The sequence below is a fragment of the Orcinus orca genome, chromosome 10 (assembly GCF_937001465.1).
Source record: "Orcinus orca chromosome 10, mOrcOrc1.1, whole genome shotgun sequence".
In the NCBI taxonomy this organism is placed as follows: Eukaryota; Metazoa; Chordata; class Mammalia; order Artiodactyla; family Delphinidae; genus Orcinus; species Orcinus orca.
In genome coordinates, this window is record NC_064568.1 from 62,543,116 (window position 1) to 62,569,238 (window position 26,123).

Genomic DNA, 26,123 nt, shown 5'->3' on the forward strand with positions numbered 1-26,123 from the left:
CTGCAATGTCTAATGGTTTGATGGCGGGCATCCTGTTTCCTTCCTGAGTTCCCTTAAGACTCAAGGTCGGGGTGGCTGTAATGTGATGGCTTCAAGGCTGCAACATCCTTCGTTTACTGATATGGCAGGGGGCGTTTTTAGTTCACAGACTGGTAAAGACTGGATGAAAAACTCTGTATTTCAACACAGGCTTCGTAATAATATTTGCAGGAGTTGTTATGTCAATAGGTACACATGTAAATTTCATGTTGAATTGGCAAGTGAAAAACACCATTAATATGGTGCCTTTTTTCCTAGGCCGGACCTGATAGACATGAATACTGTTGCTGTTCAAAGCAACCTTGCAAATTTAGAGCACGCTTTCTATGTAGCAGAAAAAATCGGTGTTATAAGACTTCTGGATCCTGAAGGTGAGTGATTATTTTGACCAGATGTCCACGGGCTGGAAAGTCTGATACAAAGTAATTGATCAGCATTTTGAAATAATTCATGTTGCTGCTTTTAGATGTTGATGTCTCCTCACCTGATGAAAAATCAGTAATAACTTATGTATCATCTCTCTATGACGCATTTCCCAAAGTCCCTGAAGGTGGTGAAGGCATTGGTGCAAACGTGAGTATTGATTTTTCCATTCTGAAGCTGCTGACTCAGAACTGACTGAATTTTCTGACAGTGCTTTTTACAGTTTTTTAAATATGACTTTTTAAAATTGAAATATAGTCGATTTACAATGTTGTGTTAATTTCTGCTGTACAACAAAGTGATTCAGTTATACACACACACACACACACACACACACATTCTTTTCTTTAATGTTACTTTCCATTATGGTTTATCATAGGATATTGAATATAGTTCTGCTGACTTCAACCTCCCACTCCACGCCTTCCCAAACCCCCCTCCTTTGGCAACCACAAGTCTGCTCTCTATGTCTGTGATTCTGTTTCTGTTTCATAGATAAGTTCATTTGTGTCATATTTTAGATAGCACATATAAGTGATATCATATGGTATTTGTCTTTCTCTTTCTGACTTACTTCACTCAGTATGACAATCTCTAGGTCCATCCACATTGCTGCAAATGGCATTATTTCATTCTTTCTTACAGCTGAGTAATATTCCATTGTATGTATACGTGTCACATCTTCTTTATCCATTCATCTGTCAATGGACATTTAGATTGTTTCCATGTCTTGGCTATTGTAAATAGTGCTGCTATGAACATTGGGGTGCATGTATCTTTTTGAATTAGAGTTTTGTCTGGCTATACGCCCAGGCATGGGATTCCTGGTTTATATATATATATATGTAGTTTCCTTTGCTGTGCAAAAGCTTTTAAGTTTCATTAGGTCCCATTTGTTTGTTTGGGTTTTTTTTGTTTGTTTTCATTTCCATTACTCTAGGAAATGCGTCAAAAAAGGTCTTGCTGTGATTTATGTCAAAGAGCATTCTTCCTGTGTTTTCTTCTGAGAGTTTTATAGTGTTCAGTCTTACATTTAGGTCTTTAATCCACTTTAAGTTTATTTTTGTGTATGGTATTAGGGAGTGTTCTAATTTCAGTCTTTTACATGTAGTTGTCCAGTTTTCGCAGCACCACTTATTAAAGAGACTGCCTTTTCTCCATTGTATATCCTTGCCTCCTTTGTCATAGATTAGGTGACCATAGGTGTGTGGGTTTATCTCTGGGTTTTCTATCCTGTTCCATTGATGTATATTTCTGTTTTTGAGCCAATACCATATTGTCTTGATTACTGTAGCTTTGTAGTATAGTCTGAAGTCAGGGAGCCTGATTCCACCAGCTCCCTTTTTTTCCCTCAAGATTGCTTTGGCTATTCAGGGTCTTTTGTGTCTCCATACAAATTTTAAGATTTTTTTGTTCTAGTTCTGTAAAAAATGCCATTGGTAATTTGATAGGGATTGCACTGAATCTGTAGATTGCTTTGGGTAGTATGGTCATTTTCACAATATTGATTCTTCCAATCCAAGAACATGATATATCTCTTCAACTATTTGTGTCATCTTTGATTTCTTTCACCAGTGTCTTATAATTTTCTGAGTACAGGTCTTTTACCTCCTTAAGTAGGTTTATTCCTAGGTATTTTATTCTTTTTGTTGCAGTGGTGAATGGGATTGTTTCCTTAATTTCTCTTTCTGATCTTTCGTTGTTAGTGTATAGGAATGCAAGAGATTTCTGTGCATTAATTTTGTATCCTGCCACTTCACCAAATGCATTGATTAGCTCTAGTAGTTTTCTGGTGGCATCTTTAGGATTATCTATGTATAGTGTCATGTCATCTGCAAACAGTGACAGTTTTACTTCTTTTTTTCCAATTTGGATTCCTTTTATTTTTCTTCTCTGATTGTGTGGCTAGAACTTCCAAAACTATGTTGAATAATAGTGATGAGAGTGGACATCCTCGTCTTGTTCCTGATCTTAGAGGAAATGCTTTCAGTTTTTCACCATTGAGAATGATGTTTGCTGTGGGTTTGTCATATATGGCCTTTATTATGTTGAGGTAGGTTCCCTCTGTGCCCACTTTATGGAGAGTTTTTATCATAAATAGGTGTTGAATTTTGTCAAAAGCTTTGTCTGCATCTACTGAGATGATCATACGGTTTTTATTCTTCAATTTGTGAATATGCTGTATCACATTGATTGATTTGCATATATTGAAGAACCCTTGCATCCCCTGGATAAATCCCACCTGATCATGGTGTATGATCCTTTTAATGTGTTGTTGGATTCTGTTGGCTAGTATTTTGTTGAGGATTTTTGCATCTATATTCATCAGTGATATTGGTCTGTAATTTTCTTTTTTTGTAGTATTTTTGTCTGCTTTTGGTATCAGGGGGACAGTGGCCTCAAGGAATGAGTTTGGCAGTGTTCCTTCCTCTGCAATTTTTTGGAAGAGTTTGAGAAGGATGGGTGTTACCTCTTCTCTAAATGTTTGATAGAATTCACCTGTGAAGCCATCTGATCCTGGACTTTTTGTTTGTTGGAAGATTTTTAATCACAGATTCAATTTCATTACTTGTGATTGGTCTGTTCATATTTTCTGTTTCTTCTTGGTTCAGTCTTGGAAGTTTACACCTTTCTAAGAATTTGTCCATTTCTTTCAGGTTGTCCATTTTATTGGCACAGAGTTGCTTGTAGTAGTCTCTTATGATGCTTTGTACTTCTGCGGTGTCAGTTGTAACTTCTCCTTTTTCATTTCTAATTTTATTGATTTGAGTCCTCTCCGTCTTGAGTCTGCCTAAAGGTTTATCAGTTTTATCTTCTCAGAGAACCAGCTTTTCGTTTTATTGATCTTTGCTATTGTTTTTGTTTTGTTTCTATTTCATTTATTTCTGCTCTGATCTTTATGATTTCTTTCCTTCCACTATAGCTTTTGTTTGTTCTTCTTTCTCTAGTTCCTTTAGGTGTAAGGTTAGATTGTTTATTTGAGATTTTTCTTGTTTCTTGAGGTAGGATTGTATTGCTATAAACTTCCCTCTTAGAACTGCTTTTGCTGCATCCTATAGGTTTTGGATCGTCATGTTTTCTTTGTCATTTGTCTCTAGGTACCTTTTGATTTCCTCTTTGATTTCTTCAGTGATCTCTTGGTTATTTAGTAATGTATTGTTTAGCCTCCATGTGTTTGTGTTTTTTATGTTATTTTCCCTGTAATTTATTTCTAATCTCATAGTGTTGTGGTTGGAAAAGATGCTTGCTATGATTTCAATTTTCTTAAATTTACCGAGGCTTGATTTGTGACCCAAGATATGATCTGTCCTGGAGAGTGTTCCGTGTGCGCTTAAGAAGAAGACGTAATCTGCTGTTTTTGGATGGAATTAATTATAAATATCAATTAAATCTATCTGGTGTATTGTGTCATTTAAAGCTTGTGTTTCCTTATTAATTTTCTGTCTGGATGATCTGTCCATTGGTGTAAGTGACGTGTTAAAGTCCCCCACTACTGTGTTACTGTTGATTTCCTCTTTTATAGCTGTTAGCATTTGCCTTATGTATTGAGATTCTCCTATGTTGGGGGTGCATATATATTTGTAATTGTTATATTTTCTTCTTGGATTGATCCCTTAATCATTATGTAGTGTCCTTCCTTATCTCTTTTAACATTCTTTGTTTAAAGTTTCTTTTATCTGATATGAGTATTACTACTCCAGCTGTCTTTTGATTTCCATTTGCATGGAATATCTTTTTCCATCCCCTCACTTTAAGTCTGTATGTGTCCCTAGGTCTGAAGTGGGTCTCTTGTAGACAGCATATATTTGGGTTTTGTTTTGGTATCCATTCAGCGAGCCTGTGTCTTTTGGTTGAAGCATTTAATCCATTTACATTTAAGGTAATTATCGATATGTATGTTCCTATTACCACTTTCTTAATTGTTTTGGGTTTGTTTTTGTAGGTCCTTTTCTACTCTTGTGTTTCCCACTTAGAGAAGTTCCTTTCACATTTGTTGTAGAGCTGGTTTGGTGGTGCTGAATTCTCTTAACTTTTGCTTGTCTGTAAAGCTTTTGATTTCTCCATTGAATCTGAATGAGATCCTTGTGAGTAGAGTAATCTTGGTTGTAGGTTCTTCCCTTTCATCACTTTAAATATATCATGCCACTCCCTTCTGGCTTGTAGAGTTTCTGCTGAGAAATCAGCTGTAACCTTATGGGAGTTCCCTTGTATGTTGTTATTTTTCCCTTGTTGCTTTTAGTAATTTTTCTTTGTCTTTAATTTTTGTCAGTTTGATTACTGCATATCTCGGCATGTTTCTCCTTGGGTTTAACCTGCCTGGGACTCTCTGCGCTTCCTGGACTTGGATGGCCATTTCATTTCCCATGTTAGGGACATTTTCAACTATAATCTCTTCAAATATTTTCTCTGGTCCTTTCTCTCTCTCTTCTCCTTCTGGGATCCCTATAATGCTAATGTTGGTGCGTTTCATGCTGTCCCAGAGGTCCCTTAGGCTGTCTTCATTTCTTTTCATTCTCTTTTCTTTATTCTGTTCCGTGGCAGTGAATCCCACCATTCTGTCTTCCAGGTCACTTATCCGTTCTTCTGCCTCAGTTATTTGCTATTGATTCCTTCTAGTGTATTTTTCATTTCAGTTATTGTATTGTTCATGTCTGTTTGTTTGTTTTTTAATTCTTCTAGGTGTTTGTTCTTTAATTCTTCTAGGTCTTTGTTAAACATTTCTTGCGTCTTCTCGATCTGTGCCTCCATTCTTTTTCTGAGGTCCTGGATCATCTTCACTATCATTATTCAGAATTCTTTTTCTGGAAGTTTGCCTATCTCCACTTCATTTAGTTGTTTTTCTGGGGTTTTATCTTGTTCCTTCATCTGGTACATAGTCCTCTGCCTTTTCATTTTGTCTGTCTTTCTGTGAATGTGGTTTTCTTTCCACTGGCAGCAGGATTGTAGTTCTTCTTGCTTCTGCTGTCTGCCCTCTGGTAGATGAGGCTCGATTGCTGGATCTTATGGTAATTCTATTTTTAGTTTTCTGAGGAACCCCCATACTGTTCTCCATAGTGGCTGCACCAATTTACATTCCCACCAACAGTGTAGGAGGGTTCCCTTTTCTCCATACCCCCTCCAGCATTTGTTATTTGTAGACTTTTTAATGATGGCCATTCTGACCAGTGTGAAGTGGTACCTCGTTGTAGGTTTGATTTGCATTTCTGTAATAATTAGCGTGGTTGAGCATATTTTCATGTGCCTGTTGGCCATTTGTATTTCTTCTTTGGAGAAATGTCTGTTTAGGTCTTCTTCCCTTTTTTCGATTGGATTATTTTTTTTGCTGTCAAGTTGTATGAGTTTACAGTTTTTAATTATCAAATATTTTTTAAAGGATTTGAGTTAATAGGTCACTTAATTTAGAGATTTTCTTTTTAAACTTACTGCTGTTTTACAGCTGCCCTACTTGGTATCCTTCTCTGCAGAGAAGGTATGCAGAGAATATCTCACTTTTGAAATCACTTTCAAGTTTTTTAACTTACGTGATCCCAGGAGGTAAGGTAGCTCTGAGTTGGTTTCTTATTTAAAGGTGAGGCCCGAAGGAGGGCGATTTGATTTTGCCAAATTAACGGAGCTTCTTCGTAGCAGGACACAGTCTCTGACGAGTAGCTTTGGGCTCTTTATTTAGTCCACTGCTTCCCAAAGTCTGTGCAGTTCATTTCAGCGGTGCGTTTTGTGCTGGTCCTGCTGACAAGTGCTGTGCATTTCTGGAGGACAGGACACCCTGTACATGACGTGCATTTGAGGGGACCCCCCTCACCCTGACTTCTCCACTCCTCCTGCAGATTTCTCCTTTATTCTGTCTCACTTTGAAGGTTTGGGAGCTCCCCTTTTGGGTCTCTTATTTCGCCTCTGTGTGCTATTGCTTGAGGCTTGTTTCCATTCTCTCCTCATGTTCTTTCTCACAAAGGCTGGTCCCCAGGTGACTTGGTCCCATGCTCCCCCTCTGCTCCAGTGTCTGCCAGTGACTCAGGGTTGAGTGTTGCTCCAAAATGTTATTGTGGCCGTTCCTTGCTTGGTCTTCTCACTGCCTGTACCCAGTTCCTCACTCTTATCCCTTCACTAGAATGAGGATGAGAGCTTTCTTTTGGCTTACTTTCTCCATTGTTTTTCTCTTCCCATGAACTCTGCACATTGTCGCCACGTGAGCTAGAAAAACTTCCGTGGCTCCATGTGGCTTGCAAGGTTCAACCCAGTCTAGATGTTCTGACGTCCACAATTCTGCCTTTTATCAGTTCTGCTTACCCACATCATTCCCCACGTGAACTGTTTGTGGTGTCCGGGGCATTTCTGTTTCAGAGTCCTGACTCCCTTGACCCCCATCCCCCATCTTTTCTCTGCTCCTTCTGCCAGCCACCAACAATTACTGGTCATTGTACAACTGCTCAGGGATTCCCTCTCCCAGGAAACCTTCAGTGATCATTTTGAGGCACATTTATGCTCACCTGATTCTTACCTCAGTGCCTCACATGTACATACCCGTTTCCGTTATTTCAACACTTCTTAAATGCTGCTTTTCGTTTTGCGTAACTGTTTATATTATGACTCTCTGAGTCCTCATCTAGACAGAAATTCTTTGATAAAAGAGATCATGTCTTGAAGTATTATATTTTTATTACAATGCTTAGCACAATGCTTTGAACATCATAAGCAGTCATCAAATACTTAATTGAGTAAGGCAGTTTACAATTTTCCAGTCTCCTCCATTTTAAAAAAAGTTTGCCTAACAGTACTTGAATCATCCCACATGTACATTTCCTCTAGTTTTCACTCCTGTCTGGTTTCCTATGTATCGCGTAGCTCTTTGACTTTCAGATATAAGGTGGACTTAGAAAGGTTGGCAGAGAGGGCAACTAACCTGGCTTATGCAGGCTATAAGCCTTTTGAGTGCCTTTCTTGAGTACCTGGAAAACACCCCAAATTGATCACAGTGTTCTTTTTTTTCTGCTACATTTCAATGCAGCCTCTGAAGCCTTTGTAACACAGTGCTTCAGGCAGCCTAGATCCCTGGATCAGAGCTGGCACTCAGTAGGCTAGTCTTAGTGGTCAGATGTTGATCGTGTGTTTTTAAGGCTGTTTAAGTGGAAAGGATTGGGACCGGGTGGAAAGGAAGAAAACATGGAGCTGGTCCTCTCCGTCAGGCTTAAAGCCCTGCAAATCCACAGAATGACCTCTGGCCAGATTGTGTTAGACGTGAATGTTACAGTCTGCAGATATAGACCTTCTCTGCCATCTTCTCGTTGTAGGATGTTGAAGTCAAATGGATTGAATACCAGAATATGGTCAACTACCTCGTCCAGTGGATCAGACACCATGTGACCACTATGTCCGAGAGAACATTTCCTAATAATCCTGTAGAACTCAAGGTCTGTGTCCCTATAGAAGTTAAGTAGGATTGAGTTTATTACTAAACTTTTAAATAATGCTGAAATGGTTCTGTCATTTCAGAAATTGAGGAAAAATTGCCCTTGGCAAGGTACTAATCATCAGGCAAATTATTTATTTATTCGTCTCCTATTGTACAGAGAAAATGGAAGTCAGCATTAATAATTAAAAGATAATAGTGACAACATCTTAAAGAAATTTGTAGTCCCTTTGGTTTGAATTGTTGAGAGTTTTAAGGTTTAATTTGGGAAGGTTTCTGGAAGTGACGTTGCCAGATTCTTTTTGGTGCCTGGGAGATGCCTGGAGACAGCAGATGGCTGGGGCACGAGGGGGGGGCGGGAGCTTGTGCAATGCGACCATGGCAGGGCCTGTGCCTGTGGTCACATCCTGTTAAAAAACAGCCTCAGAGGCTCCTGTGGTACGGCAAGAGGTACATACCGTCTTTCACCATGAATTCGAAAATACATATCTGACTCCCAGAGTAAATGAGTTCCTGGTTTAGTAGAACATTTACTACTACCTAAGAACCTGGGTCCATCTCTTTGAGCAGAGACATTATAGAAATATTAAAAGATAGTACAGATATAGAAACGTATTGAAAATAAGTTGTCTCATTTTGTACATTGGGATTTGTCATAGCAAAGTAGTGTACTTTATTTCAAGAAATGGGTAACGCGAATATGAACAACAAAGTCTAATTCCTTGAATTGCGACTTTGTTTTCTGGATCAGACTAGCATTGCAAAAAACGGTCCTAACCCAGGGTGGGCCCTGTTAACATTAGTAATTGTGTCCATGCGTCTATACGGAACATCTGTGGAATAGCTTTTATCCATGTTGCCACGGGGAACTTGTCCTTGGCACAAAGTTCCTTGGCGTGTGTCGATGTGATGCTGTTTAAGTTCTCTCTGAAGCTGTTTGTGTGATGTCTCCCTCTGTGGCTGGAACCTCTCCTGGCAGGAAAGCTTTCCTCCCCCTTCTATCAGCATGTCTACTGTGAACAGTGGGTAGCCCGTGATGGCATTCCGTGCTTATTCACCTATGGACATCCTGAAATGGTGCATTTTGAGTTTAAACCAATTTTCAGATTTCAAGTTCCATTTATTTCCAGATGGATTCCTTTTGTCCAGACATTTGAGTAAATTCTTGCTGGCTTCTGATTAATACAGATTCTTAAATTATTAAAGAAGTTCGAGTGACTACACAGATTACTGACTGTTGCCTGGGGTAGGACGTGATACAGGAAAAAAATATATTGTGGGGAAATACCAAATAATTTTATTAGCCAGCAAAACATTAAATGGAATCCTTCAAAGAAATGTGTCTGCCTGAATGTTTGCAGGGACTTGTCTTAAAGCAGCATGAATTAGGATGAAATAATTAGTATACACTTATTAAATGTGGAGATGCTTTATCAACATAATTTTTATAAGGTCCTTGTTAATAAATATAATAAACATATCTAAGAGATTCCCAAGTTAATATCTATAAATTAGATAGTAATTTAATTATATGGTTCAAACTTTTATAATAATAGCAGCAACCAATAGCATCTGTCTCGTTTACTTATAAGATCTGCTTAATTTGGCCAATGGGATATTGAAACAAAATTTTAGTCCTATCTATCTGATGAGAATTCTGTTTTCAAGGATAGACCATGAAATAGAGGAGAATGCTCCCCACCCCTTTTTATGGGAATTGCATCAGATGATTTTTCCAAAAACTAAAAGCTAAAGTACGGCATTTGGGAAGTGGATCTTTTAAAGTATGTATTTTCTTGTTTGGATAATGAGAGATTGTCAGTAGAGCCATAGTAGATACTGCTGTGGTTTTCACTATCCAGATGGCTGGGTAGCCTATGTTGAATCAGGGCTCATAGCCATAATTACACCCTCCTCAGATCCCATACAGCCTGGTTACCGACTGGCTGGGAATCAGCAGCGTCCTTGAGTGTCTGTTTTATAAAGGAATGCCACCGAGGGCACGTGACAGAGTAAAGCGTTTGAAGTGGTGACATTATGTGATAATGAAAACAGGTCTTTGAAGTTTGGCCCTTCATTTATTTTCTCTTTCTTTTTAGGCACTTTATAATCAGTATTTACAGTTTAAAGAAACAGAAATTCCACCAAAGGAGACAGAAAAATCAAAAATTAAACGCCTGTATAAATTATTAGAGGTAAGCAGAAATTTCCTTTGTATTGTCAAATGTAATATTTTAAAAAAAATTTATTGAAGTATACTTGATTTACGTGTTGTGTTAATTTCTCTTGTACAGCAAAATGATTCAGTTACACATATGTGTATATTCTTCTTCATATTCTTTTCCATTATGGTTTATCACAGCATAATGAATATAGTTCCCTGTGCTATTATACAGTAGGACCTTGTTGTTTATCCATCCTATATATAATAGTTTGTGTCTGCTAACCCCAAACTCCCAATCCATCTCTCCCTCACCCCTCTTCCCCCTTGGCAACCACAAGTCTGTTCTCTGTGTCTGTGAGTCTGTTTCTATTCCGTAAAGTACATTTGTGTCATATTTTAGATTCCACATATAAGTGGTATCATAAGGTATCCAATGTTATCTTTAATAATATACCTTGATGTAAGAAACATAATTTTTTACGTCTTTGCTTCACATTAACTTTTTTGTTGTTGTTTTCTCTAGATTTGGATAGAATTTGGACGCATCAAACTCCTTCAAGGTTATCATCCCAATGACATAGAAAAGGAGTGGGGAAAGCTCATCATTGCCATGCTTGAGAGGGAGAAGGCTCTTCGTCCCGAAGTGGAAAGGTGAGTGGGGATGGCCTCTGCCCTGGGTGTCCAGTGGGAGGGGTCAGCCTGTGTCATGGAAAGAACTTAAGCTTTGGAGACCAACATTTACCTTTTTCATTCACTTGGCTGTGTGACCTTGAATAAGTCACTTAGCCTTTCTGATTCTCCATTTTCTTATCTAGAAACTCTTCCAGGAGGTTTGAGGAGGGCTCGGTGAAGTAGTGTTTGAAGAGGGCCTAGGTTGGTGTGTGAAATCTCATCTTGTACGATGGTATACGGTTTTAAAGCCAATCAGGATGACCCATGAGAATTTCTCCAACTGACTTTAAAGTTGCCAGGGCCTGGATCCAGAAGTTCATCCATACATAACATAGACTAACCATGAACTTATCTTGTTTCTTGTTGTATTTTTGGCTACGGCCCGCTTTCTACGGGGCAGTGAACCCTCTATTTGAAGGGCAGTGAGGCCGCTTCTAGAGAACACTTAGTAAATGCTAGCTTAAGTTCCCTCTCTGCTTTTTTGCCCTGAAAACATCACTGACTTTCATCCTTTCTCTCCCGCTACACCCAGCTGCCGGGGAAGGTCCTGCTTGGTCTTCAGGACACATTTGTTGGATGGATGTGTCTCTGGGGTAGTCCTTACCTCCCAGCCTGACTTGTGGTGTGTGGGGCTTGTGTGGCCTGAGTCCATGGGGCTGGCCTTACAGCCTGGGGACCGGTGGCCAGGCCAGGCATCGCCCTCAGGCGATGACCCCACGCCGCCTCGCTTCTGCAGTGCGGTCACGCCGTCTGCCTCTCAGGAGCTCTGACTTGCCAAGGTCCCAGCCTTCCCCATTTATGAGATCTCTGCACTGTCTGATCCTTTGGCTGGGAAGTCTGTTTCATCCCCTCTTCACTCCTCGTCTTTCTCAGATCTCGGCTTCAATGTAATTTCCTCCAGAAACTTTCCACAGTCTCCCAGGTTGGTTCAGACGTCTTGGTGATAACCCTCCTGTTTATATGGATTGCTCCTTCATAGCCGTCATCTCCGTTGTAATTTTGTATTTGTGTCTGTGATTGGTTAAGGGCTGCCCATTCTACAGTTGTGAGCTCTAGTAACGTGGAGACAGATTCCTGTTTTTGTAGTTCCTCGTGTCGCCAACACTTAACACCCTGCCTGCTATCAGTATCCTGATGCTCTCTGCGCCTCCTCGTAACTTCCACATGGAAGAAATATGAACTAATGTGTTGAAGATACAGGGGCAGGTCTAACTTGTCAGGCCTTTATTAAATCACTGATGACACTGTTGTTAAAGCAGCATATTCTGTCTACATAACTAGATCATTAGAACCAGAACAAGCTTGAAATACCCAGGATGAACCTTTTATGGAGGAGATAATTCTGGGTGGTTCAGATGGGATGCTCAGCATCTCATGGGAAAGAGTGGAAAAGGTTGCCACAGAAAGAGTACGCAGTAGATTTTAGTCGACAGAATAGCAGCTGGATTTTAATATATGTTAATGAAAGAATGCTATGGTTAAGAGTTCGAGGTCTAGGAGCCAGTCAATCCTGGATGAATTATTAGCTCAGTGTACAAGCCCTGTAATCTTAGATTCAGTAACCTCTCTAAGCTTCAGTTTCTTCCTTTGTAAACAGGATGTAATAGGACCTACTGCATTTGGTGGTTCTGAGTGTGTCTGTAAAATGATTAGTTAATTTCCTGGCATGTAACAATTGCTTCAGAAATGTTAGGTGCTGGCTGCTATTACTATTTGTGCTTTTCTTTTTACTAACTATATCTGACATGGCACTCTCAAATTTCCTTTTCTTGCCTTGTGAAAAGAACAGTATCTACCTCTAGGTGGAGAAGCAACAGTTTGGCCTTGCAGTGTCAGGGACAGGAAAATATTTAGGAGCTTGGCTGATTCAATGCCTTCATTTTTCTTGATGCAACAAGTTTTTTTTTGGCATTAACTCTGTATTGCAGAATAATAGCTGTGCAGCGTGGGAGTGTGTAAAAAACAGATGCGAAAGAGCCAGTGATCTTAGGCCAGGTAATAACCTATAGGAAGGAAAAATAAGCACAGACAAATTAAATTTGCAAGCATTGCACTGATATTCTTCTTAGCACTTTGGCTTTTAAAAATGTAAAGTAACTTCAGTACGATTAGACGTAACATTCCTGGGAGCTCATCCTATAAAGAAAGGTAAACGGACAATTTTCCATTAATTTAACCTAATCAACAAACACCATGGTGGTTAAAAAGGAAAAGTACTTTGCTTCTCCTCAAACTCATTTGTTTATAGGTGCTTGTAAGTATCAGTTTTTAACCCTGTGTTCAGTACAGACCTGGCCTTTTCCAAAAAGCTGTGATCAGGATCTGATTGACTCTTTGTGTTCTTTTAGCTGATGATTTGCCGGAATAACCTTTTCTAATCGTACCTGGGCTCCTGGGAGGCATCAGAGTTGTTTTTGAGGCAGTTGCAAATGGATGACTCTTGGTGAAAATATTTGGCAAGTCTTCTCCAGTGACGCCCCAGTCAGCCTGCCTTGTCCATACTTGTAGGGCTTTAGTGCAGGCTACAAAAGGCAGACCTCAGCTAGTAAAGCCATGGCTCTAGGCGAGATTCTTCTGAATAGCTATCAGTGTATTATTTGCTGTGTGTTGAATATGCACGTTGGAGCATATTTAAGGAGCCATTAAAAGCTGTACCATTCAGCCGCCACTCTTCACCGTTAGAAGTAGCGCTTTTTGTAGACCGTCTACTTTTGAGTCTACTTTTAATGGTGGAGGAAAGAACATCATTGCAAGGATAAGAATGCACAGCAGTAGTTACAGTTACCGTAGCAGTGATTCTGTGTTTAGTAACACGACTAGCACACGAACCAGTCTTGATTCAAATGAAAATTTCCTCTCAGTTCATTGTGGTCCAACGCTGATCAATTCCTGCATCAGCTTTGGCAATGAATCCTTTGATGGACACAGGTATGGAGTCATTGGTGTGGGATTGTGTTTTTTCTTTTGGTGGGCTGCATTTTTCAGGGATGGCCAACTCTATGACTTTAGAGGGAGAGGCTTTATTTTATCTCGTTCCTTCTTTTAGATTGGACATGTTGCAGCAGATTGCCAGCCGAGTTCAGAGGGGCAGTGTCATTTGTGAAGACAAACTGATGCTTGCTCGAAACGCTCTCCAGTCTGTAAGTTCATTTCAGGAGCTGGTGGGATTGCAGTAGGTGGGTCAGTGTGTTCGGATGAACTAAAACTTTGCATAACGTTGGGTAGATTGGTCTACTGAAACAAAGTTTGTTAAAGATTATGATTACTTTGCTTTCTTGAGGGAAAACATGTTTTTGAAGCAAAAGGGAAAACAGAGAAAATCCAAGTAGCTTCTGTTCTAATACTTCGAGTTTTATATTTGAGGCTAGTTTTGAAACTTGTTTAATTAATTAATTAATGTAGAATTAATATTGAGTTCTTTTAAAAATACAGGATTCTAAAAGATTAGAATCCGGGGTGCAGTTTCAGAATGAAGCAGAAATTGCCGGGTATGTCCTTGAATGTGAGAACCTTTTACGCCAGCATGTAATTGATGTACAGATTCTTATTGATGGAAAATACTACCAGGCAGACCAGTTGGTACAGAGGTAAGAGTGCTTGTTGGTCAGCCCTGTCCTTCTGGGTGACTGTTTCATGGCACCTGCATTAAGAATTTAGAGTGTGACAATTTTATGAAATATTTCTTAAGCTCTTTTTTGTTGAAAATGTGTGTCATGTTAATTCTGTCATATTTGGGTGTGTTCAGTAGGTTTTGTTCTTCAAAGGTAAGTAATAGAAAAAAATTTTATGATACATATAATATTTAACTCTGTAGTAACTAACATACAGTTGAAATATTCATGTGTGATATTTGAAAAAGGGACAGTATGTGAAAATTATCTTTTAAGTCAGCATTTCAGTTTTCTGTTTATCTTATCATGAAAATGTTCCTAATAAAGTATTGGAAGAAATATATGTGCATAAACATCTGTATCTCTGAGAAGTAGGTTTGGGAGTAGGGATGGAACCTTTCAGGTTGAATACTATATATATTATATATGTAAATATCTAAATACATGAGATATATAAAGCAAAAATTATAAATGATGCTTTGACCCAGTAAGTCCACTTTTAGGAATTTATAGTAATTCTAAATATAGAAAATATCTAAATAAATATAGGGAAAAAAGCCTTTGTTCATGTCAGAAATATTTTATAGTAACAAAAATTTGGAATCCTACATGTCAAATAGTAGGAGAATGATCATATTATAGTGTAGTAATTGTGTTCATTATAAAATATAGTTATAAAAATCGTGATAATATGCAGAGTACTTGTAGTACAATATTCAGTGAAAAAAATTGTGATGCAAACTTTTATCAATGTGATTACAATGACATTTTAAAATAGACTTTATTTATTTGAGCAGTTTAGGTTTATAGAAAAATTGAGTGGAAAGTCCAGAGTTCCCATATCCCCCCTCAAAGCCCCTTCTCCTGTTAGTAATGTCTTGCACTAGTGTGATGCATTTGTTACAGCTGATGAGCCAATATTGATATGTTATTGTTAATTAAAGTCCCTAGTTTACATTAGAGTTCACTCTTTGAGAAAAATGCCTCTTATATTATAGCTTATCCCTTTTGATTTTCTTTTCAGGGTTGCAAAACTGCGCGATGACATCCTGGCCTTAAGGAATGAATGTTCCTCAGTGTACAGCAAAGGCCGCGTGCTGACAGCGGAGCAGACGAAGCTCATGATATCAGGAATCAGTCAGAGTTTAAACTCAGGGTTTGCACAGACCTTAAATGCCAGTCTGAACTCAGGGCTGACCCAGGGTCTAACGCCTTCCCTGACCCCGTCCAGCGTGACCTCAGGCCTGTCATCAGGGCTGACTTCTCGCCTGACCCCATCTGTCACTCCTGCATATACACCTGGCTTCCCATCAGGATTAGTTCCAAATTTCAGCTCAGGAGTGGAGACAAATTCCCTGCAAACTCTGAAGCTGATGCAGATCCGAAAGCCCCTTCTCAAGTCGTCTCTACTGGATCAGAATTTAACAGAAGAGGAAATCAACATGAAATTTGTTCAGGATCTTTTGAATTGGGTTGATGAGATGCAGGTAAAAATATTTACTTTACCTGAATTTCAGGCTTTATTGCTACCAGTTTCTTTTTCAAACTTTATATCTTTCTATTTAAAGGTGCAGCTGGACCGCACTGAATGGGGATCAGATTTGCCAAGTGTTGAAAGCCATTTAGAAAATCATAAAAATGTTCACCAAGCTATTGAAGAATTTGAATCTAGCCTCAAAGAAGCTAAGATCAGTGAGGTATGTGAATTTGAAATCTGTAAGTATTTCATCCCAGCTTCTGTTCTCTCTTTCTATGAAGACCCTGTTGCAACAGGGTAAATGATACATTGCTTGTGAATCAGAATTCCTTAAGATTCCTAACCTTGCCATCTTTTTATCCCATGTTATAGATCCAGATGACGGCACCTCTTAAACTAACTTATGCAGAAAAGTTGCACAGATTAGAAAATCAGTATGCAAAACTCTTGGTAAGTTTTTTTAACTTCCTGTTCCCTTTACCTCTATGTGGCAAAGACACGATTCTTACAATGATTCTCCTTGTAAAGAACACATCCAGGAATCAGGAACGGCACCTTGATACACTCCACAATTTTGTAACTCGTGCAACTAATGAGCTTATTTGGTTGAATGAAAAAGAAGAGGGGGAAGTTGCTTATGACTGGAGTGAAAGAAATACCAACATAGCCCGGAAAAAAGATTACCACGCTGTGAGTATGACTTCTGTAACTAGATGTTAAAAATGCATTTCAGGTTTTATCATTTTCTAACATATTTCTTGCTTGTTTCTTTAAATTAGGAATTAATGAGAGAACTTGATCAAAAGGAAGAAAATATTAAATCAGTTCAGGAGATAGCAGAGCAGCTGCTTCTGGAAAATCACCCAGCCCGATTAACCATTGAGGTAAGTCAGAAAGTGTAATAGTCACAGTGGAATACAGACATTTGATTATTACCCTTCAGATTCTTCTATTCTTGATAAATTGAAAAATGCAAACTATCAAACTTCTATTATAACCTGAATCAAAAAGAATGTTTCTGACAGATCATACTGATTTGCCTTCAGTTCTGCTGAAGTGTGTCACCCACTCATCACTTCCAATAAAGGTACTTTGTCAACCCCTGTGGCCAAAGAGATGTAGTACAGTAACTGTAAAGGACCTTGACTTGACAGGCTTTGAGGTTGATATTTCTTCCTAACCATATGACACTGCCCCAGCGATGTAACCTTACTCGGTCCCATTCACTTACCTAAAATGGGGGAAATTGCTTCTAACCCATAGAGTTGTGTGAAAAGAAGAAGAATGTACTCTTACTATTTAGTTCAGTTCTTGGTACACAGTAGGTTTTCAAGAAGTACTAGTTATTATTATTTAATTTACTAATTGTATTCATGATCCGGTTTTGTGAGGTGTTTCCTCAGGGTGTAACACACACATTTCAGACCCAGAAGGGGAGGGTTGACCTAGGGTTTATCAGGCTGCCTGTGGGGTGGTGGGGGGTGAGGTGTGTTTACTTTTGGGGCCTGATATTTACTGGTTAGAGTTAGTGACTGTCTGAATGTGCAGGGGGTGATGTAAGAGGGCGAGAAGCATGTAACATGGACAGATGTGGTGTATTTCCAGAGGAAGAAAAATGAAGCTATGCTTAACAATGGGACACGCAATTGAAGAAAGGAATCTGAGAGTCTTTGTTCACTGAAATAAGTCTTCATGACACAAAAGATTCATAAAATTCTAGGCCTCACTTGGTGGTCTTGGGAATATTATAGGTGACCTTCTTTCATATAAAAATGTGGTTTTCATCCCCAGGAAATGCTGCATAGGAATGTTAAAGACACAGAAGGTAGGGTGGCACCAGGGAAAGGAAATTAGAATCATGAAGGGTCTGGATATACTTTTCTATGATGATCAACTAAAAGTGGGATAGATATTCTTTGGAGTAGAGGCATGAAAGCTGTTAGGAAATACGATTGTAGGTTGAGAATTTTGATGGGAATGGAAAATGTGGATGTGAACCTGATTACTTTTAGGTAGAGCTGTTAGTCTAATTAACTGAAAGTCTGGAACAATAAAATTAAGCCGTAGTTGTCCTTATGATTCCATGGGCCCATCCAATGTCTTGTGGGCAATGGATAATAGTTAATTATTAACTCTTTTATAGTTTATGTGAAAAAGAAACTAATAATCTGACCATGCATGATGTATCTTTTATAGCCAATTTACTCAAGTAGCTTAATTGGAGGGAGCAGGTAATGTGATCCAGATGTGTTGCCAGATTTCCAGTGCTGCCTTATGCATTCCACCCAAAAAGCTGCCTGGACAGAGCTCAGCAGGAGTGTTTTTTCCAGGAGGAAGGACAGGCTTACATAAGACAGTCATTAGAGCATCAAGGGCGCCCTCTTCCGGAAGCCAGTGAACTGAACCTTAAATATGAAAGGGTGTTTCTTGCATATTTTCTAGTAAGTAGGTGTCTTTTCTACAATATTTTTGCTCTCAGGAAAGAGACACCAAGTGGTAAATAAATATTCAAGTAAAAACGTATGAAATAAAAATTCCTAGTATTATCTTTTCTATTTTTAAATTTTTGGCCGTGTTGGGGTCTTCGTTGCCGCATGTCGGCTTTCTCTAGTTGCAGTGAGCGGGGGCTAGTCTTCGTTGCGGTGTGCGGGCTTCTCATTGCGGTGGCTTCTCTTGTTGCCGAGCACGGGCTCCAGGCACGTGGGCTTCAATAGTTGTGGCACGTGGGCTCAGTAGTTGTGGCTCATAGGCTTAAGTTGCTCCGCAGTATGTGGGATCTTCCCCGACCAGGGCTCGTACCCGTGTCCGCTGCATTGGTAGGCAGATTCTTAACCACTGTGCCACCAGGGAAGTCCCCCTAGTATTATCTTGAATGTAATTCCAGAATTACACTAATAAGGGATTGCTTATGCCCTTTTCCACCCTCCCCAAACAGTCCCAGTAAAAACAAACAAATAAATCACCCCCACCCCTGCCAAGAGCTTCCAGACTAGTTTTGGAAGCAAAGACAGAGAAAACTACAGACCATGTATTTTTGTGTCAGGAGGGGTATTTTATGATCCAGTAATAGAAAAATTCAGAAAAAAGAAAGATGGAGGAAAATGTCATGAAAGAGGCATATCTGAAGATGCCATATAGGCAAGTGTTGGCAGGTGGAGGGTTGGTTTTCTAAAAAGCTGGGATAGCTTGCATCCATTTCTAATATTAAAGAGGTTTTCATGGACAAACAGCCAGAGCTAGCTTTTTCCATATATTTTAAGAAAAAAATGTCAAGAAGCTAAAAATTTGAAAGAAAGTGACTGGACTGATTGAAAAATTTATATTTAAACTTTTAGGGCTGGCTTTGTACAACTGGAAACTCATAGTTTAGAGGGACATTTGACTACCCCGATTTTTCAAGTCTTACTCTGTTAAAGAATTCTCATCATCTATGTAGACACTAGAGTCTTTTATGCTTGAGAAGTAAGTCGTGTGTCTTACTGTCCAGACGGCAACAGTGGCTATGTTTTACCTGTCAGGCCTACCGAGCGGCGATGCAGACGCAGTGGAGCTGGATCCTGCAGCTCTGCCAGTGCGTAGAGAAGCACATAAAGGATAACAGCGCTTATTTCGAGGTATGGAGGCAGAATCACCATGTCGATCGATGGTATTGCAATTTTGGCTGAGTTACAGAAAACATTTCCATAATGTACTGTTAAGATGCATGTATGTAGTGTTCAGGGGAAAGAAACCAAAATGTTTTCTTTGTAGGGTATAGGGATATATGTTCTTCAGGGTAAATGGAAGCATTCTAGTAAGGAAGAAATACTTTAAAAATGCTTAAAATGTCAGAAAATCTTAATTTTGTCCATGCTTCTCTTATTAAGGAACTATTTCATTACAGAGAGCTTTCTTTCTGTTCTTCAGAAATTTTAAAATATTCTTGGAATTTCACCCCTGATTAACAGTTGTTTGGACCCTAAAGTGAAATAGAAGTTCAGTCAAAATAATATCGAACCAAAACCACAGTATACAGAGAAACTTTGTTATATATATATGTATATATTATTTTTCATGTTCTTTTCCATTTTGGTTTATCACAGGATATTGGATATAGTTTTCTGTGCTATACAGTAGGACTTTGTTGTTTATCCATCCTACATATACCAGTTTGCATCTTCTAATCCTAAACTTGCAATCCATCCATCCCCCCCCACCTTCCCTCCCCCTTGGCAGCCACCAGTCTGATCTCTATAGACATAAACTTTGGATGGACAGTTAGAATTCATTCATCATCATCCAAGTTCAAGAATTGGTGTTTGGTTAAAGGAATGATTTTGGCTAAGTTGTCTTGTGATCATATTCTGTTCCCATGTAGGAGGGGTCCACACAGGGCTCTGGTACTCGAAACTGACAACTCTGGGCTTTGCTGACATTACGTGCACTTTAACTGCCAGTTTTCATCTTTCCTTAGTTTTTCAATGATGCCAAAGAAGCCACGGATTACTTGAGGAATCTAAAAGACGCCATTCAGCGGAAGTACAGCTGTGACAGGTCCAGCAGCATTCACAAGCTGGAGGACCTCGTTCAGGAATCAATGGTATGAACAGGAAAACCTGCAAGTTTCATCAGTGATGTATAGTGAGGACTAGATTAGTGCTTTATTATATTTTCTATGTGCAGAACTTCATGTTTCATTGGTACTCTTGATATTTCTGCCTCAATCAAACATTTAAACATTCAGTTTTAGTGTTTTTTGGTAACAAATACAACAAAAGTGTTTTTCATGTGATTGCCTGAATATTTTAAAATGCTTTCACTGTGTTGTGTGTGTCTGTGTTTAGTCATTCATTCCATAAATACTTGTTAGCATTTCTGTATCCCAGACACTATTTTAGGTGCTGGGGATAGAACAGTGAACAAAACAGACAAGAATCCTGCTTATATGCCGGGGATGGGGCTCAATAAACATGATAAATTAGTAAATATACATAGTATGTTAGATAGTGGTAAATGCGAAGGAGGAAAGAAACAACCAAACAAAACAAGGGAAGAGAGATGTCAGCGGGGGTGGGGAGGGATTGAAAGCTTAGACCAGGTGGTCAGGGAAGATTCTTCTGGAGAAGTTCGTTTAGGCAAAGCCCTAAAAGAACAGAGTGCACACGTTTTTACTTTTAAAATCCATCTGATTTATTCCCTAGGAAGAGAAAGAAGAGCTTTTGCAGTATAAAAGCACAGTCGCAAGCCTGATGGGGAGAGCAAAAACAATCATTCAGCTGAAGCCAAGAAATCCTGACTGTCCACTCAAAACTTCTATTCCGATCAAAGCCATCTGTGACTACAGACAAATTGAGGTACTTTAACTCCTAGAAACAGACCGGATTCTGGCATTGTTCGTATATTTAAAAAATGAGGTCATATTGCTCATTAGTGGTAAAGTTTTCCACCTCAAAAATACAAAAAAAATCCCAAGATTGGATGTGGAAAAAGATGAGTACCACAGTGACCTCATCTTGTTATTCTGTTCTTCTTTTAAAACCAGATAACCATTTTCAAAGATGATGAATGTGTTTTGGCGAACAACTCTCATCGTGCTAAGTGGAAGGTCATCAGCCCCACTGGGAACGAAGCCATGGTCCCGTCTGTGTGCTTCAGTGTCCCTCCTCCAAATAAAGAGGCGGTCGACTTTGCAAACAGGTTTGTGCACACTAGCTCCAGATGTAGGCCTGGCTGTGGAATTCTCTGAAGGTTAAAGAAACAATCAGTGCTTTGACAAGGCTCATAGGATCAGGAGGACCTAGAACTAGGAAACCTAGTATATGTCACAAACACAAAGAAAAATTGTAGCATGTGTTCAGAGGGAGTGGAAAGGCTGAATCTGAGTTTTCTTTCGTATATTTCAGAATTGAGCAGCAGTATCAGAACGTCCTGACCCTTTGGCATGAGTCTCACATAAACATGAAGAGTGTGGTCTCCTGGCACTATCTCGTCAATGAAATTGACAGAATCCGAGCTAGCAATGTGGCTTCAGTAAGTATAAATCTGCACATCCACCTAACCTGTCCAAAGATTTGGGCCCCTTGTCTCGAGGGGTGGGTTTTGTATTTTCTCTGGGGTAAGATGGAGTCGAGCAGATCCATGATAATAGTCATTCATTCAATGAATATCTGTCCTATGTCTGCTGTATACGAGGCATCTTCTAAGGACTGGGGAATCTGGAAATCCCATACTTCATTCAGGGCTTACATTTTCATTGGGAGACATGGATGGTATAGTGTTTGGGCATATAGAGATGGGTGTAGTTTGATTTCATTTATTAAATTTTATAGTCTTGTTTTTTCTCATCTTTTAAAACCTAAGATTGTAAATGAAGAAAAAATTAATTTCCAGTGGTTTTCTATTTATGACTATTAACATAAACTCATGTCCCATGAGACCCACTTGAGATCTGTCCTTTTGAAATTTTACTCTTAGTTCTATAATGGATCACTGGTCTTCTTTAGATAAAGACAATGTTACCTGGTGAACATCAGCAAGTTCTGAGTAATCTACAGTCTCGTTTTGAAGATTTTCTCGAAGATAGCCAGGAATCCCAAATATTTTCAGGTTCAGATATAACACAACTGGAAAAGGAGGTTAATGTGTGTAAGCAGTATTATCAAGAACTTCTTAAATCTGCAGAAAGAGGTAAAGCATGGGAATCCTTGCCTTTTTTTCTCCATGGGTGTTTAGTCCAGGCTATTTTCTGCTATCAATGGGAATCTCAGTCTTAGGTATATTTTGTCAATCCACCTGTAATAGGTAGAAGCAATGATTGGAACATTAAATGCCTGTTTGAGGTAGGAAGATTCAAGGAGGGATTCAGTTATTTCCAAATGATGAATTAATAAAAAGATGTCAACCAAGTCGTATGACAATGAATTCTTAGTGTATCTACTTTTAAACATTTTCACTGTTTTGCAATGTAATGTTCAGAGTGATGATCTTTTAGTTTCAGAAAAGTTTCAATTATTTTTCCGTATACCAAACTTGGATTTTTTAAAGACTTTTTCTTAGAGGAGTTTTAGATTCGCAGCAAAACTGAGAGCAAAGGGCAGAGATTTCCTATAACCAAACCTGAACTTTATACAGGGGTTGAAGGAAAAGATTTTGTCTTGTTAACTTTTGTTAAATATAAATTTTATTCCAAACACTTGATATAACTTAGAGACCAAAAAAACTTAGTAGTAATACTCTATTTAAAAAATTTTTAAACATTAACATAATCTTTACCTTTCATTGTAAAGGATTTAATTTAGTTTTTATTACTAATCTGCTACTAACATAATTCACATTTTTGTGAACACAAAACAGAGCAATATATTACTTTCCTTAGACATCATAAATCAGATATTGGTACTTTAAGTGGCGTTGGGGAAATTTTATTAAATCTTCATAAATTGTAATGTCCACGATTTCAAGATTTATATCCTTAGGGTGGATTTGTGGTGATAACTGGTAACATTAGTTTGACTAGCTGTGTTTTAGTAGTAGTAAAACTGCCATGTTAAATCATGAACGAGAACATCCAAAAGATAGAAAATGAGGTATTTTCTAAACATTACATTTGTTTTCACAGAGGAGCAAGAGGAATCAGCTTATAATCTCTACATCTCTGAAGTCCGAAACCTCAGGCTTCGGCTTGAGAGCTGTGAAGACCGTCTCATCAGACAGATCCGCACCCCCCTGGAGAGAGACGACCTTCACGAAAGCGTGTTCAGAATCTCAGAGCAGGAGGTAAGGCTGAGAAGCGCGTGGGGACAAGATTAGCACAGATTACTGTCTTAATGACCTTTACTGTCGACTCTGCGACCTCTCACACGCTCCCTTTGCCAGGGGTCACTTGGTGAGGTCTGCCTATGTACTTAACGCTGATGGCAGACGAGGATTCTGTAATGCAGTTCTCTCTCTCACTTGGGTAAACACAGGAACACGTGCTTTCTCACCCATTTATGTGGAGGCTGCGAGGGCTTCTCACATTCTCACCTGCTCGATGCGCAAGCGCTGAATTAGATGTTTGGGCCCGAGGAGATGGACAGTGAGGGAATGATTGATTATGAAACTTGACTGCTTTGGCTTCATTTCTTTGATAAAGTAAAAGTAAAGAGTATGTAAATGTCTTGCAACTAGAGATGATCATACTAAGTGAAGTAAATCAGAAAAAGACAAATACCGTATGTTATCACTTATATGTGGAATCTAAAATACGACACAAATGAACATATCTACAAAACAGAACCAGACTCACAGACATAGAGAACAGACTTGTCGTTGCCAAAGGGAAGGGGGGTGGGGGAGGGAAATACTGGGAGTTTGGGATTAGCAGATGCAAGCTATTATATATAGAATGGATAAACAATAAGGTCCTACTGTATAGCACAGGGAACTATATTCAATATCCTGTGATAAACCATGATGGAAAAGAATATGAACAAAATGTATGTATGTGTTTAACTGAATCACTTGGCTGTACAGCAGAAATTAACACAACATTGTAAATCAGCTACACTTCAATTAAGAAAAAAGAATACGTACGTGTTTAAGTTAAGGGTCATAATGGGAAATGTGTATTTTTAAAGTGTTTGAAGAAAGAGACACCATCTGGAGTGATAGCCTAATCCTCATGTTTGTTCTCTGTTGTGTAGAAACTAAAGAAAGAGCTGGAGCGACTTAAAGGCGATTTGGCCACAATCACGAGTAAATGCGACGACTTTTTCAGTCAAGCGGCCACCTCTTCCACGGCTCCCACCTTGCGATCCGAGCTCAGCGTGGTCGTCCAGAGCATGAACCACGTCTATTCCATGTCCTCCACCTACATAGAGAAGTATGGAACCACTGCCTTAATAGAAATCATCTAAACTGGCTTCAAAAAAGTGCCACTTATATATATAGGCTGTTTAGCCAAAAATGTTCATTTTTAAGAATACAAAACATTTTTCTTAATAGCAAATATATTAAATATTTCTGTGGACTTATGATGCATCTTCATGCTGAAAGGGAATGTGAGCTTCAGAGACTAGAGCATTAATGATCTTCCCACATGTTGCCTGTAGTTTTGGTAGCTCAGCTGTTGTAGCCTATAGGACTTTCCTCCCAGGCTTGGTCTAAATTAGGTTTGAAAGAAGCCCCTCTGCTGTTGGAATCTCCTGCTGAAGACCACTGTGGGGGCAGGACATGGGTTCTGTTAGAAGACAGTTAGCGGGATGTTAATCCTTTTTTAAAAATTTTATTGAAGTATAGTTTGTTTACAGTGTTGTGTTATTTACTGCCGAGTCACCTCTACAGAAAAAGTGATTCAGTTATACACATATATACATTCTTTTTCATATTCTTTTCCATTGTGGTTTATCCCAGGATATTGAATGTAGTTCCCTGTGCTCTACTGTAGGACCTTGTTGTTTATCCATTCAGTATATAACAGTTTGCATCTGCTAACCCCAAACTCCCACTCCATCCCTCCCCTAACCCCCCCACCCCTTGGCAACCACAAGTCTGATCTCTATGTCTGTGAATCTGGTTCTGTTTCGTAGATAAGTTCATCTGTGTCATGTTTTAGATTCCACATATAGGTGATATCATATGGCATTTGTCTTCCTCTGTCTGACTTACTTAGTGGGATGTTAATCTTGTAATAAAAGTGTCAGTGTCTCGGGATGAAGAACATGCTGCATCATGCACCCTCATGGTGCTTTGGGACTGTATTGCGGGAAAATAAACACTTACCAAAAGGGGGTGTTGTTTAATTCTCTTTTTCAGGTTGAAAATTGTCAACTTGGTGTTAAAAAACACTCATGCTGCAGAAGCCCTTGTAAAATTCTATGAAACTAAACTGTGTGAAGAGGAAGCAGTTATAGCTGACAAGAATAACATTGAGAATCTAATGAGTACTTTAAAGGTATGCCTTTCACTGCTGGCTATTTTTTAAGATTATCCTTTAAAAGTATTTCTCTAGCACTTGGCCCAGGTCTTCAGACATCAAGCATTAAATATCTGAACTTGAATACATTTCTGTCCATTCCATGTCCTGTCTCTGTAGTACCATGGCTTACTGTAAATGAGTGTGTTCATTCATTTTTAGTTTGAGGTGAGTTCTTTTCATTTGAAGTTTGGATCTTTTTGACAGTAGGTTTTTATAGTCTGTTCATGTCGGCGGCAAGAGGAGTTGAAGCTAAAAAGTAAATTATTGGTAGTAGATTTTCTTGTGGAAAGAGGCAGTTATTTTAAGAAATCAAGGTGAGTAAAGTAGCTAAGAAGGAAAAAGGCTGATAGTTATACTCGTCTGTTTCTCTTCTTCCATTTATAAATCTCTGAGTA

At 38.9% G+C, this 26,123-nt stretch overlaps 1 protein-coding gene across 6 annotated transcripts in view; it reads left to right on the forward strand.

Annotated features, from left to right (window-relative positions):
• The window catches only part of DST (dystonin), a 494,628-nt gene that overhangs the window by 304,034 nt on the left and 164,471 nt on the right, over positions 1–26,123 (forward strand). For 4 of the 6 annotated variants that reach the window (XM_012532210.3, XM_033424298.2, XM_033424315.2 and 1 more), the window contains exons 10-30: positions 298–410; positions 506–612; positions 7,749–7,868; positions 9,967–10,062; positions 10,555–10,682; positions 13,750–13,843; positions 14,136–14,290; positions 15,339–15,801; positions 15,883–16,011; positions 16,164–16,241; positions 16,320–16,481; positions 16,571–16,675; positions 19,310–19,405; positions 20,245–20,370; positions 20,972–21,124; positions 21,313–21,467; positions 21,674–21,800; positions 22,274–22,457; positions 23,389–23,546; positions 24,455–24,633; positions 25,566–25,704. In XM_012532210.3, coding sequence (XP_012387664.2) covers positions 298–410; positions 506–612; positions 7,749–7,868; positions 9,967–10,062; positions 10,555–10,682; positions 13,750–13,843; positions 14,136–14,290; positions 15,339–15,801; positions 15,883–16,011; positions 16,164–16,241; positions 16,320–16,481; positions 16,571–16,675; positions 19,310–19,405; positions 20,245–20,370; positions 20,972–21,124; positions 21,313–21,467; positions 21,674–21,800; positions 22,274–22,457; positions 23,389–23,546; positions 24,455–24,633; positions 25,566–25,704 — 3,067 coding nt within the window. Of the gene's footprint in view, positions 1–297; positions 411–505; positions 613–7,748; positions 7,869–9,966; positions 10,063–10,554; positions 10,683–13,269; positions 13,632–13,749; positions 13,844–14,135; positions 14,291–15,338; positions 15,802–15,882; positions 16,012–16,163; positions 16,242–16,319; positions 16,482–16,570; positions 16,676–19,309; positions 19,406–20,244; positions 20,371–20,971; positions 21,125–21,312; positions 21,468–21,673; positions 21,801–22,273; positions 22,458–23,388; positions 23,547–24,454; positions 24,634–25,565; positions 25,705–26,123 lie in introns of those variants that run through there. The other 2 variants (XM_004267779.3, XM_033424325.2) reach the window with 2 other exon arrangements.